The following is a 16,743-nucleotide window of genomic DNA, read 5'->3' on the forward strand; positions in this document are numbered from 1 at the left end:
AAATCTATTTTAGCGCCTTGATATATTTGATTTCCAAAGATTAAAAATCTAAGGAAATACAGAAAATAGTATTTTCTTTTAACATGGATAAGAACATTTACTTCTAAGCAGAGGACTTCTAAATCCATGCTGCTTCACGTTGTTTCACTATGTGCATTTCCCTCATGTTTATTTTGCTTGTTGGTGAAGCTGTTAAGAAATATTCTCACCTACAAGAGCGCACAGAGAAGATGCAGTGTTACTGTGGAATCCACAGAAAGTGGACATCAGTTTCAGGCAGTAATCTGTAATGAAACGATTAGTTACCCATGACACTTCAAAGGTTGATCCATCATTACCGCTGATTCTCACATGTCCTTTTGAATAGTTGTTTCAAATGGGGAAAAACATTTGAACTCCTTGAAGCTGACTGGCTTCCAGGAGGCCGAGCTGCAAATCACTGACAAGCCGAGCTGTGTCAAGCACTGCTGAACTCTTGACTCCCACCCTTCTTTTCACTCTTTGCTTATTAATTACTGCCCTGTGCTCCCAATGCCCTGTCCAAAGCCAGGCCCAGGCCTGCTGCTGGCGGTGGGGGCTGGAGCTCCTGCACGCCATGGCGCGGGAGCCGCGCAGGGCCACGGCGGCACGGCCAGGCCCGGGTGCCCCCGAGGCAGCGGGCAGCTCTGCGGAGAGCGAGGCCTGAGGCGGGCGGGGGGCGCCGCCATGTCGTGAGGCAGACCTGCGGCACCCGCCGCACGCAGGGGCGGGCCGTGTTCGCGCCCATGAGGCGGCTCAGGCATTGTACAGTGCGGATGCTTAAGGGGGTTCCTGTGCCAGCGAACGAAGGAAAGCACGGGCCATAAACCGGGATGCATCACAGAGCCGCCATAACACACCCAGCCTGGAGGACCCACGCCCACCCTGCCGCGCGCAGGTCTTGTCTTTCCGCCTGGTATCTATGGTTCGCTCCGGCGAGGCGCGGCCCGTCGGGCAGGGCGCATGCGCCGCGCCGTTACCGGCCGGCTCCACAGTGGCGGAAGGGCGAGCGGAGAGCCGGCGGGGAGATGGACGGCGTCGGCAAGGAGGAGCTGGGTGAGGCGTGCCGTGCGGCCCGGCGGCGGGAGCAGCCGAGGGGCAGCGGCGTAGCGGCTCGCCGCGGGGTGGAGAGGAGGCGGGGTGGGCGTGAAGAGCGGCCGGCCAACTCCCCCCCCCCTCCCCTCGGAGCGGAATGGTCCGGCCCACGGGGGGATGCGCTGCAGCCCTCAGCGCATCGAGGCGGGAGGGATAAACCATCCCGCCTGGGGGAGGGGTGGGCCCACTCGTACCAGCCCTCCGCGTCAGGCGGCGGCGGCCGGGACCTCCGGAGCGTACGGCGCCGGGGCGGGTGATGAGGGCCTGGCGCCTCGAAGCCGGCCCGGTCGCACCTGGGGCCAGGCGGCGCGGAGGGACCGCGGGGCCTTTCCTCCTGCCGCGGCCTCCTCGGGGAGGGGGACCCGGCCGGGGTCTGCGGGCAGCGGGGGCGGGGGGTGGGCAGGTCCAGCCCCGCCTGGCAGACCCCGCCGCGCCGGGCGGCCGGGCCGGCCCCTGAGGGCCTCAGCCGCACCTGGCGGGCTCTCGGGTTCAGTGGGAACTCAGAGGCCTGCATAGAACTTTGTGGAAATACTTTCTCTTCGCATCGTTTGGGGGTGCTTTTATCTACGGTGGAAAGCAGAGGCGGTTTTTTTCTGTTGCTTCTTCGTGGTTTGTCGTCCACCCCGCCCCAGCGTGTGTGGGGATGCATTAGCAGTGTTTATTGCAGATTAGTCTTCGGACCTTTAAATCTGACTGTGGGAGGGCATATACACGTTCACCTCTTAATTCATCTGTCTGTAGATGGATGACTCGTAGCAGGTGTCGTCATAAAGCATAGCTTATTCTGGGCTGGACTGGGCAGGCTGAAAATCTTATCTCAAAGCAGTGTTCCACTGTAATCTGAAGAATTTGGCCTGTCCAGTGGTAATGATGGCAAGCAGGAGTCGTGCTTCCGATTTTATTGTCCCAGGGCAGATCCATCTTGCAATGGGAGATTGCCACCTCCTGAGCAAAAGTGGTAGAAATAAAAATTATCTTTTTTTTTTTTTTTCCCGAAGGTTCTCAGAACCCTTAGAACCAGAATTTTTTATGGGAGTAACCGTTTAAAAATACAGATCAGCCAGTACCTGGTAAGATTTCAACAGAGCCAAACCGTGTAAAAAAAATCTGAGTACTTAATAAAACTTAAGTCTTACCTATGTGTTGTCACTTGAAAGTATGTTAATCCTGTAGGAATGTGTGGCTTGGTCTAGACAGGATAGTGGATTATTGAAGACTAACATCTTTCCAAACAAATGATCTGTCGTGGGCTGGGGTAAAAGTGCTTCTCTGAAAGTGTGTAATAAACTATGGAGACCTGTGTACGCTTTGGTTTAATAACTCAAGTGTCTTGGTTTATTAACCTTCTGGATTTGACAGTTATGATGCAAAAGCAAACAGTTCTTCCTGCTTCCTGAGTGGCATGATTCACTTTTGTTTAGAAAGTTGTTCTCAAGATTAATAAATTCCACCATAAAGCAGAATAAATCTACTTTATTAAGTTACAGTCTGTAATGGAGAGGAAATAAATGACATGAAGTTATATTTTCCCATGAAAAAAGCAGAATGATTCAAATAACTGCACCAAGCGTAGCTTTGAAGCTCTTGAAAACCAACAAAAGCTAATGCAAACTTTTACTATTCTGGAAAATGTATTTAATAGACATTTTTAAACCAGATGAGTTTTGCTTTTTAATTTTCATTCTGAAAAATATATTTAGTAGCAAAAAAAGGAGTGTTTTTTGTTTGTTCTTGTGTCTCTTGTATTCAGTAGGAATTGTGGTAGTAGAAAATAAAAAGGGAGCTCACTTGTGTATGGTTGAATGGGATTATCTGTTACATCCCCCTTGAACTTGAAAAATGTACAGAAGTTTATAAATCTGGACCTGTATGCTCCTAGCACTATTATACATAGTCATATTGTGTTGATTGTATTTTCTTTGGTGGTTGTGGAGGCATGTGACTGAGTAACGTGGCAGATCCTGCCAAATTCACATGTGATTCGTGGATGATGGTGTACTTTCCAGTTTGATGCCTTCTGGAGACATGCTGGGAAGGTTTATTTGTAGGCTGAAGTTTGGGGAGTGGAGAAACAGATATTTCTTTCTGTGGTTGAGGGAGTAACAGTGTTCTGGGGTGAACTGCTTACTGAACCAGTTGTAAATTCTGAAAATAATTAGTGGCAGTGTTTTCTTTGTAACTAAATTTTTCCTGAGAGTCCTGGTTCAGAACACTGAATTGAAAAGTGTTAAGATGATAAAACTGACTATCTGTAAATTGAATGCCATTTCTGGGAATACCAAGCTTTTCACGTTGTCACAGTTGTGGTTGCCGCCCGATACTGATGTGTTCTCTGTGTTATGCTGTAGTGATGTCTCCTTGACTGTGTCTGCTGTTCAGAGACTCAATCACTAATCTTGTCCCTTAAGAGCAGCCACAGGCTTGGTTAGGTGACAGAAGCTCTGGGTATGCCCTCTAGATCATGAATATAGCATTCTATAGCCTGTGAGAAAATACTAGCATAAAACCACATTTTAGGCTAATGTAAAGGTTATGTGGTTCTGATTTTTTTCTTTTATACAGCAGGCAAAACAGCTACTTATTAAATTGAGTCTATACCCCTATTGCAGAGACACTGTGTCACACTTTTAAAATAAAAAAATTTCACAGGACTGCAAATCTTGTGCTGCGTTTCTGCACAATAACATGCTAACGCAGCCAGAAGCTGACTGAGCAGTGAAGTATCTACAAGACTCCCTTTGCCTACTGCTTTTTGTCAGGTGTTTAATATACATGTGAGGTGGTGGTCCAACAAGACCTGTATGTTCCTTTTCCCATAAATGAGTAAAAACAGCTGGTGTAAACAACTATAAGCTATATCTTGTCCTCCAAATCTTTTCATGCTTATATGTCAAATCCAGTTCTCTCTGTTTGGTGCTACTGACTTCAAAACCCTCAAGGAAAAAAAAAACGTATCATATTGCAAAATTTGATTTGGAAAAGGGGTTTTAGATAGGAGGTTGGGGGGTGACCTTTTCTGAAGGAACAATGGAAGATGGTATTTGGCTTTGTTTTTAATATCTCCTTAGCCTTTAACTTGCTATGCAGCCCTAGCAAACTGCTTCACCCTTTTGTCGCTGTTTCTCCCATAAAATGAAAATGATGGAGATTAGTTTTATCCCTTGTGGTGTTAAGAGGTTCAGTTAATTTCGGAAGTGTTAATTGCTCGAGCAGTATAGAAAAATTAACTAAAGTTCTCAGTGAAAATTCATTTCTTTGCAGAGCTTTTGAACCTAAAGATTACTTGAATATGCTATGAAAGCTTTAGAATTAAGGACATTTACTAACAGCTCAAAGGTTTCTTTGGCATTATGTCCATAAATGTTGGCAAGATGCTGGGTATTTCTAAGAGATAGAAAATGACACTTGAAGATACAAAAAGAGTGGAAATAGTGGTGGTAACAATTGAAACGCTACAGATTTAATCTCATTATGTAACTAGTGATTGACTAGTGATTGGAATTGGTCAGGTGTTTTTGAGGATACAATGTTGACATTTATGCATGCTTATAGTGTGAGGCGTAATGAATGTCTCTCTCCAGTAGGTTAAGGAATCAGTTTAACATTGCCGTGGTAATTCTGGGAAAAGCTGAAATGCATTTCGTGTTGCCTTGCTTGATAGTAGTAGTACTTGCGGAGCTTTTTGGCATCCTGCTTACGTGGGTGTCCACAGAAGAAAGTGGAAACAATGACAGATATTTAAAGAACTGTTAAAGACAATCGTAAGACAACATTTGGTCGGAAAAGATTTTTGTGGTACGAGGAGAAAAGGAATTCGTAGTAGCTGAGGGAAAGACGGTGCTGAAAATTGGCTGGTACTTTGGCTAAGTACAAACAAAAGGGTGTGGAGAAGTGAATTTCCAAAGTCTTACTTGTGCTGAATAAAGATGAAGCAGAATTTTCAGTGAGTACTGTGACTGAGGACTGGAGTGGATCATTAATAGCGTATGGTGTTTGGACACGGTCTGGACAGCTTGGTGGAGCATGAACCTAAGGTAGGCTGAGGTGTGCTCTGCACTGTATGCTTTGTGAGACAGCAGGAAGCCAACTTCACCTCTGACGCAGGTATGGCATGCATATGCTGTTCTTGTAGCTGGAGTGTGAGATCACGTTTAAACTGCACATACTGAACCTTCCTAGGAAGGAATCAAAGTGAATGTGTGTATTCTGTGCTGATATTCTGGCAGTGATTGTGGTGTGATTTCCAGAATAGTTAATTTCAGGCTTGGTTAGACCAAGTAGCTACTCTTCTGCTTTGTGGGGCAGGGAAAGCTCAAGCTTTCTTGCCTGGTGTGCTCTAGACCACAAGTTTGGACCCATTAAACTCAGGTGACATAAAAACATGTCACTGTGAGCATGGACTGTGCAGTGGGGATGTAGCCACAGTATTCCAACAGTGGAGATGGATTATCAAATGAAAACCCACGCTTAGAAAGGCGCATGATCCAAACCTCGTGCTGTGTCTTAGTACCATTACTGTTAATGGATCCACGTTTTAGGCCAAAGCTATACACCAGTCATGGGATAAGGGAGGAATGATGGGGAATAGAGGCAATTCAGGGGCATTTATGTGGCTAGAATAGAGACCTTACAGCATTGCTGAGTATTTGATGTAATACAGTATTTCAGGGGAACCTGTAGTAAGCGTAGTTATCGCAATATGAGTTGGTGCTGATTGCTATTACCTGTGTTTTAAAACTCTTTTATGGAATTTATTTTCACATGAGCTATTATGTTAGAATAGGACCAGCAAACTGCCAGCCTGGGTGTACAGATAGGAAGTGGATATTCTGAGATCGAATTTAAGCTATTTCTAAGAACATGGGTGAACAGTCAATCTAATCTACTCCTGTTGCCCAGGACTGGTACGCTAAAGGATGGTTGAAGATGTTAAAAGGTACTGTTATCATGGTTATGTAGTGGTCCCACAAGACAAAAAATGTACATAATTTGATGTAGATTTGAAAGGGTTATATTGTTCTGTGGAGTTTTACAGGCGTAGAGTTCCACTGGGTGCTTGGTCTAAAATAACGTTCTTTCACTCTGTATTCAATTTCTTCAGAAGTAGTCTTGGATTTCTACTGGTTTTTCTGCTGACCTGCAAATATATTTTAGAGGCAAGAGATTTAGTCTGTAGCGGTACACAGAACTTCTCAAGACTTACTATGACCTATATACATAAATGACATAAAACATTAATTTGTGTTGTATGGGGTAAGATATTACAATAGTAATGTTTTTCTTTATTGCTGTCTACATTAAATTAAAATTTGTTGCTTTGAATCTTGTTTTTTTTATTAAAATAATTTCTTTTTTTCCAGGCATACACTCAGACAAATAATTGTCTACATCATAACGGTTAAAATAAATGCCTCTCATCTGGTAGAAAAGGCCAGTCATAGAACATAATTAACTAAGCCTCCTACTGTGCTCCAGTTGTGTGCAATTTTGGTGCTGTTGTGATCAGCTACCACCTTAGGGAAAAGCGGATGGCAGTGATCTTGGAGCTTTGGAAGGCCTGGTTGTATTTTTGAGATATATTAAATTAACTTTTTTTTCTTTTGAGGATTATCGGTTTGATCAGCATTTTAGAAGTACAGCAGTGTGGTAAACTAATAGCAGTAAAATCAGTTACACAATGCAAATACTTTGCAGTGAAGGTTGGCAAAGATTGTATCTGTAAAAATAAACATATTCAAATGTTTATTTTAATTGAATTCAGCTTTAAAAAGTTTTTTAGTGGCACTTTCTTTCTCTGTGGCCAAGTAGACCCATTTTCAATGTTTAAGTAAGGTGAAGTCCTCCCTACTCTCTGGAACAGCTGGTACTATATTCTTCACATAAGGAAATTCCCTCTAAAAACATTGTTTTGACACTTAATTGGCTTGACATGTGAATGTTGTCTGGCTTCTTCCACTTAGCTGTGTTTGAAAGAAGCATAGTTTAAAAAATCCCAAGATCCTGCTATCCTAGTAACCCTTACTGACATTCAAGTCTCCGTTCATATCAACCTGTAGACCAATGATGGACAGGTTAGCATGATGTGTAATGAAAGCAGAATGTAGGTAACTGTAGTGTGTTGTAGAAGGTCGTAATGGGTGCAGAAAATGTTCAGTTCTTGCATATAGTGACTACAGAATAGCAGCTACTCCTTCCAAATAGGAGGTTCCATCGTATTGGGACTCAAGTTTTCTATGAAATGTGTTGCCTTGTACATTGAACCACTTTGTAAATAAAACTTTATTCACTCTGAAGACCACATTAGTTTTTATGATACATTGCCTTTCTGTCCTTATCAGTGGTAGCTCATGGCTTTCAGCTGGGAAGGCAATTGAGTATGAAACTGAGATGTTCTATTGCGTAAGTGACACTAATAAAATAGCAGAATAGTGTGGGGAAACATAACTAAAAAAATATGTAGCTTATACCTCCTTAGGACTTGGAAATAAATATTCAAACCACCGTGATAAATGTATTTGCACACCATTTTTTCCCTGGAAGGATGGTCAAGTACTTAGCTTAAGCCACTTGGATAAAAAAGTGGGGATATATTAAAATCCCTGTTGCCTTCCTTTCTGGTTAAGATGATGGTGTAGTGTGGAACACCTTGTGGTGAAGAAGGAGCACAACTATGCTTGAAGTGGTCTGAAGTTGGAATAAGAAAATACGCTGAGTGCACCTGCTGACAGTTGTTTTTCTCAGTTGTGAGGTTGTGTGCTGTGCTGTAGTTCAGAGAGCTCCACTCTGATTTTTGGCAGTTTTATGGCTCTTCCTGAATCTCGTCAATGAATCGTGAGATGGCAGACTGGCTGGACAAAAGTTCAAGTACAAGAACCAAAAGGCGTAAGGAGAAGTTACAAAGAAGATTTTAATAGACATTTGTACTTTATGCAGAAAAAATGAATAGTTACGAGACTGAGAAGGAATGTAATGTCATGGAGGTAAATGCACAAGGGTGAAAATAATCGAACCATAAGTATTTTATGTGTGATTTCGAATTGGAGATAATTTAGTGGATCTAGCAGAGAGTGAAAAGATGAAAAAGAGGAACCTGTTGTAAAAGGTTGTGTGTGCTTGAAGATCATTTATATGGGAAATCATTTAAGTGAAAGCTCAAGAAACAGCATGAGGACAAAATATTCCATCACAAAAATCCAAGCCCAGTAAAGGTTAGCGTATGCAACTCATGCATCGCAATAGTTTTTCTTATGGAGGGTTACTTTTACTCACTGTGTTCCAGCAGTATATGATTGGAAATGCAAAGTCTCTCCTCCTGTGAATTTTAAAAAAGGACTATTACGATACTGTTGTTAGCTTAGGAAGTGGCATAAAATTGCACCATATGTGGATTTCCTCTGTTCAGATTTCATGAGATAGTACCCACCTGGAGTACTGCATCCAGCGCTGGGGTCCCCAACACAAGTCCAGAGGTGGGCCCTGAAAATGGCCAGGGGCTGGAGCACCTCTCCTATAAAGCCAGGCTGAGCGAGTTGGGGTTGTGCAGCCTGGAGAAGAGAAGGCTCCAGGGAGGTCTCATTGTGGCCTTTCAGTACTTCAAGGGGGCTTCTAAGAAGGATGGAGAGAGACTTTTTGCCAGGGCCTGTAGTGAGAGGAGAAGTGGGAATGACTTTAAACTGAAAGAAGGTAGATTTAGATCAGATATTAGGAAGAAATTCTTCACTGTGAGGGTGGTGAGACATTGGCCCAGGCTGCCCAGAGCAGCTGTGGCTGCCCCATCCCTGGCAGGGCTCAAGGCCAGGCTGGACGGGGCTGGGAGCGACCTGGGCTGGTGGGAGGTCCCTGCCTGTGGCAGGGGGCTTGGAACTAGATGATCTTTAAAGGCCATAAACCTTTTAAGGTTTATATTGACTACAGGTATGGACCGAAAGAAAACTTTGCGTAGGACCCCTTCTGGTGGCAAAGCTGGTTATCTTTCTTTTGGGTCAGTATAGTGGGTCACGTGGTTGGGTGCAATGTTAGGAGTAAATTGTGTGGTGAAAATTCTGTGTGAAATATACTTCCTAAAAGCTGCATCATGCTCATGTAGGTATCTCCTTAAAACTCAAATTTACTATTACCAGTAGCAAGCAGAGTAGTAGTCTACTACCCAAGTGTCCTGCTGTTTCTCCAGGAGGTGTCCCTGTAAAGCACAGTGGTTACTGGTATTTCAGATGGCAAAGGATTTTTTTCCCCCACAAGAATTAATGTCTTGGAAGTGGTGAAATATTCAAGACAGTGTGTATGGTATGAAGGCTGGAGAGGCAGGAACAGGCTCATCGGTTGGAGGAGAGGCTGGCTTTTTGGAGTGGATTGCTGGTGTAAATCTTTTAGTGTGAGCTTTCTTCCTGCCTCTTTGAGAATGCTTATGCTTTCACTAATGCCGTCGTCTCAGTCCTGAACGAAGATCGGGATGTAAGTCAAATGAGGAAGAAATGAAGAAAAGGGGTGATGGTCAGACATTCAGTCTCATAGGTGAAGAGGCTGGCTTCTCTCTGAGTGATGGTTCAGTCTGGAAAGACAGCATCTCCTCCATTTCTTGGGTTATCTGTCATCCTGGTTATCATGGTCTTCCATGACAAGTAACAGTGAATTTAAGGAAAATGGGACAGTATGCATTGTCTGACCTGCATGTATCTTCATTCTGTTCCATTAATTCTTACATCCAGAAATGCTTTGCTTTTTGTCATAATCAGTCAGCTGTTGTGTGGGACAAATGAGCTTATGGCTCAAGATCAGAGGTAAAGCTAACCAGGGCAATGGAATGGTGAGTGTCTGCTACAGACCACCAAGTCAGGAGGAAGAGGTGGATGAAACAACTGGAAGAAGCCTTCTGTGCACAGGTCCTGGTTGTCATGGGGGACTTTTACCACCTAATTCCTCCCAGGGATGCCATATGTTAGGGCCTAAGGAATTGAGGATTTTTTTGGAGTGCTTGTAGGATGATTTCTTTCATGCAAGTGCTCAATGAGCCAGCTAGGGAAAATGTGTTCCTGGTTCTGCTGCTCACGAGTATGGAAGATGGTGGATGGCAGCCTTGCTGCGGTGACAATGGGTGATGAAACTGAAGATCCTGAAAGTAAGGAAGACAAGTTCCAGATTAAAGTACACTCCATGAGGACGAACTTATGCATGTTCAGGTCATCTTGGTCAAGAGTGTAGTAAGAGTATAGTAAATGTTTTCCACTCTACTGTTACAAAATAAATAGAACAAAAATAAGAACTAGATTTTGTGTATCTCTAATTTACACAGAGAAGAAAACTTTTTTTAATGATGTAACGTAGAATTTACATAGATGCTATGCATTAGTTTCTAAATAGCTACTAGTTTATTTTCCTGCCAGAGTAGAACCCACAAAAAATCAGTGTGTTTTGCCAGTCTGATTGTGCTGTTCTTTGGTGACGAAGTTCTTTGACAGTGTCTGATGGAATACCAATAACTAGGAAAAATAGACTTGTATGTGAACTTCTTTGAAAGTTCTCTGAATATCTCTAAAATTTCTCTGTTGAAGGTTTTGATACTGAAATCTTGTTCTGTGGTGCTTTAAATTTTTGTTTGTTGGTTTGAAGATGTGAATGAAACCTACCAGTTATTGTAAGTATGTGTATTTTGCTTTGGGCTTCTTTGGTACGGTGTTTCACATGTGTGTTTGGAGTTTGCTGAAGCAATCAGGACTGGTATTTACATAGATTACAGAATAAACAAAACCCATAAAACCACTCAAAAGCAATCTTACTTAAGGACAGCTTGCTTTGAAGCAGTCCTTCAGTAAGCTACAAAACTACTTCACAGGAAAAGTTAGAAATGACAAATGTTTAAAAAAAACCCCAACTTAAAAAAAACTTAACACGGTGAACTGAGGAGGATTAGATTGCAAACTCTTCAGGGCAGAGGCTGTTTTCTTATGTTTCCATAGTTGCTTAGCAGTTCTAGACATGACAAGTTAAGTAATTATGAGAGCTTGGATAGCGATAACAATAACCCCTACATGTCTAGATGGCTTTTGATGTGGGCAGAAGAATTTAGGAGGGAAAGAATAGCTTGTTTTAGAAAAATTCCTATTACTTCAGAAATGAGGGAAATGCTTGAGTATGTCTAATCCATTCCTAGAGGACTACCTTTGCAATCAGAAGAAGGGTTGGGAAGCTGGATGGAAAGTAAAATGGGATTTCTATAAAATTCAAGAGTCTTGAGTGTGATGTGGTTGCCTGGTAAACAGTGTGGAAGTATGTGTATACCTAACGAGTCGGTAGCAGGCTGGAATGGAGGAAGAGAAATTCACTTTTCTCTCTTGACGTCTGTTGTGGATGGTCACCAGTGCTGTTTGTCCTAAGAGTTGTGTCAATCCCATCACGCTGCTAAATAGGAACCTTATTGCTGCATGTTGTCATTATTGTTTAGTATTACAAACAGCATCCTACAAAACTGGAAAAGTAATTTAACGATGGTTTATTTCCTATGTTGTTGAATCTCATGTGATCACAGACTTTGCACACTTGTAGTTTGGCTTGTTCCTAGTGACAACACTTCAGATCGTTAGACTCAATATTTTGAAAAAATGAAAATGAGCCTTATCACTTGCCCACTGGGTAAAACTTCCAGCATTGGCACTTGGCTTCCTCTGCCCCCTCTGAGGACAGACTTTTTTACTCCAGTACTAGGGTATGCAGGTCTTGGTGAGCGTGGAATGATCTCAGCAGTGGCTCAGAGCTGGGAGAGGGGGGTTGTAGCATCCTCGAGAACTAGTCAGCACAGTGCTGTGGGTGTAGCGGGAGGGAACTTCTTTGCTGACCCTACTTTTGATCAGTTCATGGACTATATGCCATGCAGTGACAGATGACTCAGTCTTGACTTGTATAATTAGAATATCACTGAGTATGAACGTGCTTTACAGTGTACTTTATGACTGAGTCTCTGACCTCTGTTTTTGCTCTCCGCTGGGCATTCTTGCTTCTGACAAGTGCTTTCATTACTGGCTTTCAACTTCATTGACAGCAAATTCAGATGACCCTTTGCTGTTTTCAGGAGAGTTTGAGCTATATGCTTTTAATTTCAGTAACCTGGATAAGCTGCCTTCTGCTTTATAGTATGTATTACACTTGTTCTGCAGTTCTTCTGTGGAAACTCCTCTTGCTTGGGATTGTCTACAGTGCCCTGCTGATGGGTCAGACAGCTTCAGGGTTTCATAAGAACCTTAACGAGTTGTTGAATGGCTGTGGTGGGTTGACTCTGGCTGGTGGCCAGGTGCCCCCCCCAAAGCTGTTCTGTCCCCTCGGCTGGGTGGGGAGGGGGATACAAGGAAAGCTCTTGGGTGAAGATAAGGACAGAGTGATTGCTCACCAGTTACTGTCATGGGTAAAACAGACACGACTTGGGGGAGATAAATTAACTTATTGCCAATTAAACAGAGTAAGATAATGAGAAATAACCCCAAATCTAAAAAGCGCCTTCCCCCCACCCCTCCCTTCTTCCCAGGCTCAGCTTCACTGCCGGCACCTCTGCTCCCACCGCTGCGCTGAGGAACGGGGCTGGGGTCGGCTGAAATCTGCCCGGCCCTGCCCCGGGGGGCTGCGGGGCTGCTGCTCGCCCCTCCCGGCCCCCCTCGCTGCCGCCGCTGTTCCCCCCCGCGGGGGTTTTTCCCCTTCTCAGCCCCTTCTCCCCGCGGCGCTGCCCCCGCGGCTGCGGGGCTCGGCCTCGGCCAGCGGCGGGCCCGGCCTGGAGCCGGGGGGCAGCGGCTCTGCCGGCCGGGGGGAGCTGCCCGCGGCACCGACGCCCGGGCACGCAGCCCCGGTACACTGGCTGGTTTTTCCGTCTTCGGTATTTCCTGTCTGGTTCTGTGTGTGTATCTTTCCACAGGAAGTACAAATTTTGATCAGATTGACCATAATAACTCCCCCAAATAAAACCCGTATTTGGCAGGTTCCTATCTATGGACTTTAAAGATGTCAGTTGACCGTACCTTCTGTTAAATGTATTTCCTGTTTCCCTGGCGTTACAGATTTCACAGCTATTCAGTTAGCATCTCTATTTTCCTTACAAAATATATAAGATTAGTCCGGTTAAGTTATTTAATGGTCATTCAAACTATAAAATATTTTTGCTTGCTGAACTGTGAAGCATGCTTTAATGCACCCAATATCTTTTGTGGTATTCTTCAGTGTTTTCAGAGTTCCCTAAATAATGCCTTAATTCCGTAAGGTGTGCTCTTGCTTGCTTAGAAATACTCAGTAATACTTTATTTTTTTTTAAATAGAAAATGTTAGATTTGTAGGGATTTCTTTTTTTGGTGAAATTGATGACAGTTGACACTTACCAGTATATTTTTTGAATGGATACTGTGGTAGGCAAGTGAAAGGTGAATAATCTTTTTTCTCTTGGCAGAATTTGTTTTGCTTAACTGTAATAATTTTAAAAATGGTTATAATTTGACCAACATTAAACTGGCATAAGCTGTTCGTTTTGCCTGAAAGGCACTTTTATTCACTGCTGGCTGCTTGCTGTTGCTTGGCGCTGTTATTTAGCAGGGCAGTGGAATTGCATTTGTTGGCTGTGGTGGCAGTTCATGCTACTTTAAAACGTTCATGAAATTGCAGCTTTCAAAGCATGCAGCCTAATTTCTTTATGTTGGTTCTCCCACTGTCCCCACTGACTGGGGACATCTTCTGTGGTACCTGTCTTACCTGTCCATTTTGGGATGGATGACTCTGGGGAGTGCCCTTGCTCAGCCCTGATTAGAGTAGACTAAATGCTTAGTTTTGCAGTAGCTAATGGTGAGTAAGATGAATCTCATCTTTTTGGAACAATGGATGACTTTTCTGTTGTGCTTTGTTGTATTAACTTGCAAAATGATCTAAACCATCAACATTTTGATGATAAAGAGTTGTTTTTCTTAATGAAAAAGTGTAGTGTTTTCCCATAATAATAATAATGATATGGATAATGAGATGGTGTGCCACTTCATTTATAGAGAGACTTTCCTGTGGGAACTTGTGCTGTGTGTTATCTATCTGCCTGAGTCAGATTTATAGTTAGGAGCACATGTAAGCCTCATGGCATGGGAAGTTTTCATCGTGTTTCTACTTCATAAACTTCTAAAGTATGTTTCTAATGGTAATGTGGTGCTAACTCTGTTGTACAGACATGGAAGTAATGAAGCCTTTAATTGATGAACAAAATTCAGATGGCATCTCAGATGAAGAGCATGAAAACAATTTCCTGCCAGTTGAGAAGCATTACCAGCTTGTTAATGAAGAAGGCATTACGTATGTATTACTCTTAAGTATTAGCTTGTTAAAATTTGTTGCCTCTGACTTGTTTCTCATGAGTAGAACTCTTAGGGGGTTTTCTTGCACCTGCAGTACAATTTTGTGGTTATACATCAGGACTTCACATGGTTCTGGCAAAAAACAGCCCACATTGCGTAGGTTGTCTGTTCTTTGGAAGCTAACAATGTACTGGTCATAAAATATTCCAGGGTGCTCATTTGTGAAGTGATTGGGTCACTGTTCAAAATAGGTTCTGATTTCTTTATGAAAAAATAAAATCAACTTCACATGCCTTTGGAAGTGATCTGTTAAAGTTTAGTTAGAAGAACTTGCAAAGGTTTGGGTTTGGTTTTTTTTTTTGGTGTTTTTGTTTTTTTTGATAAAGCTCTGGCTGTCAGACCTGTGTTTTCTGGTAATTGTTTTGAATGTTACTGTTTCTAAAATAGCATTGATGAAATTTGGTGATTTTGACTCTGAGGCAAGAGGACAAGAAAATTGCACAGAAAATAACCTTTCACAAGCTGGAGGAAGGAACTGAAGATATAACTTGGATGTAGTATTTGAATGAGCTTGCATGTAAAGATAAGAACATCATTTGAATGTGCTGGACATTCTTTAAAGTAGCTGGACCACTTCAAAGTAGTTGAAGCTCACAATTTATCCCTTTTATCAGGAAATGACAGAGGGTGTGGCTTTCTTTTTGCCCTTTTTTTTTTTTTTTTGATTGCTGCCCCCCCCCCCCCCCCCCAAATGTGACTCTTTTCTTTTTTTTATCCTCAGGTTTATACAAACACTTACACACCTCCTCAAGGGAAACATTGGAACTGGGCTTCTTGGTCTTCCTCTTGCACTAAAAAATGCTGGCATTGTGGTAAGAATTCAGTTATTTTTCACAGATTAGAAAAATTATCTAGAAAGATCTACAGATATGTGCCTGGCCTGAAAAAATAGTGTCTTGATACTTTTTTTGTTTGTCACTACCAACTTCAACAGTCATGTTCCCTTCTTTCCTCTTTAGTTAGTACTGAAGATGGAGATTTTTTTTTTTTTTGTTACTACTTCAGCCTGAAGACTTTTTAGCATGTGTTATATTTTTCCTTAGCCAAAGTGTTTTAGTCTGGCAAACCCAAACACTTTGTCAGAAAAAAAAGATTTTTATTCACTCTGACTCCTATGATGTCTCATGGGAATTGTTATTATGGGGTTGTCTTATCTTTGCCCAGACTTCTCTAGAGCCAGGTTGTTTGTCCTAGGATGCAGCATCAGCTTGCTAAATCAATCTTGTGTTTCTGCAGAAACAGGGTGTAGCACAGCTTGTTTATACCAGGCAGCAAACAATGCATTTCCTAAGGCAAGGTAAATTTAATCAGGTGAATTTTTCACCTTACAAAAGCAAGTACCTTCTGTGAAAACTTTTGGTCAGAGTTCTACCCTGAAACAAATTATTTAATTTGAAAATTATCTAGAACTTCTGTAGTAGAAGTTATCAGTGCTGTGTTTTGGGTTTGTTTTTTTTTTTTTTTAATATACTGCAGATCAAGTCTTATTAATGTAAGGGAAAGAAACTTTCATTGTTGTTGCCACTTTAAAATGGTTCAAACCACTGTTTTGAATTGTGCAGTATGTGCAGTCTTCTCTCTTGACAATTTTTTTTTGACAAATATCTTAAGCTGTTAGAGGAGTGAAGTTGTTTATGCTGATTTGGTATATATGGCTTGATCGCCCTGGAGTAACCTTCTGTCAAGTAGTGAACTAAAAGTAGGGAACGCCATAAAACTCAGCAGCAAATCCTCTGAGGGGAAAGGAATCCAGATGTGTAAATTTTAAAATTATTAATTTATTTGTTGCAGTGTGAAATTTTTGCATGTACAGATTTTCCCTCAGGATATTTTCATGAAAAATTCTGTTTATCTCCTGTGTCCTTTTTCTTTTTCTTTTATTTTTTCTCTATACCAGATTGGACCAATCAGCCTTGTGTTCATAGGAGTTGTATCTGTTCATTGTATGCACATCTTGGTACGTTGCAGCCACTGTCTATGTCAGAGGTAAATGTGGAGCTATTCATTCTGTTGCTGAGTTTGAGTATTATTTTTTTGTTTTTCTATTTTGATTTTTGGCTTAATGAATGTCTTGATGCTGTAGCAGTTTCTTCTCTTCAGTTCAGAACCTTGTACTTGAAAGAAACAACACTCAAATTCTTATTGTGCAACTATAAATGATAGCTATGCTTTGTGCAATACTGTTTTAATACATTGAAAAATTATTTGTTCTCTGCTTATACACAAAATGAAGTTGTTTTAACTTGTGTTGCCCAGTATCCTGGTCCTT

The 16,743-nt window shown here is 42.3% G+C and overlaps 1 protein-coding gene across 7 annotated transcripts in view; it reads left to right on the forward strand.

Annotated features, from left to right (window-relative positions):
- Positions 1-932: 932 nt before the first annotated feature.
- Positions 933-16,743, forward strand: part of SLC36A4 (solute carrier family 36 member 4) — a 112,530-nt gene continuing 96,719 nt past the window's right edge. For 6 of the 7 annotated variants that reach the window (XR_008746852.1, XR_008746851.1, XM_005230535.4 and 3 more), the window contains exons 1-4: positions 933-1,074; positions 14,289-14,412; positions 15,196-15,286; positions 16,372-16,460. Coding sequence is in view for 5 of the 7 variants with exons in the window: in XM_005230535.4 (XP_005230592.1) it covers positions 1,047-1,074; positions 14,289-14,412; positions 15,196-15,286; positions 16,372-16,460 (332 nt within the window). In the remaining 2 variants the exon portion in view is untranslated. Of the gene's footprint in view, positions 1,075-1,764; positions 2,184-14,288; positions 14,413-15,195; positions 15,287-16,371; positions 16,461-16,743 lie in introns of those variants that run through there. The other variant, XM_027777001.2, reaches the window with a different exon arrangement.

The sequence above is a fragment of the Falco peregrinus genome, chromosome 4, assembly GCF_023634155.1.
Source record: "Falco peregrinus isolate bFalPer1 chromosome 4, bFalPer1.pri, whole genome shotgun sequence".
Classification (NCBI taxonomy): Eukaryota; Metazoa; Chordata; class Aves; order Falconiformes; family Falconidae; genus Falco; species Falco peregrinus.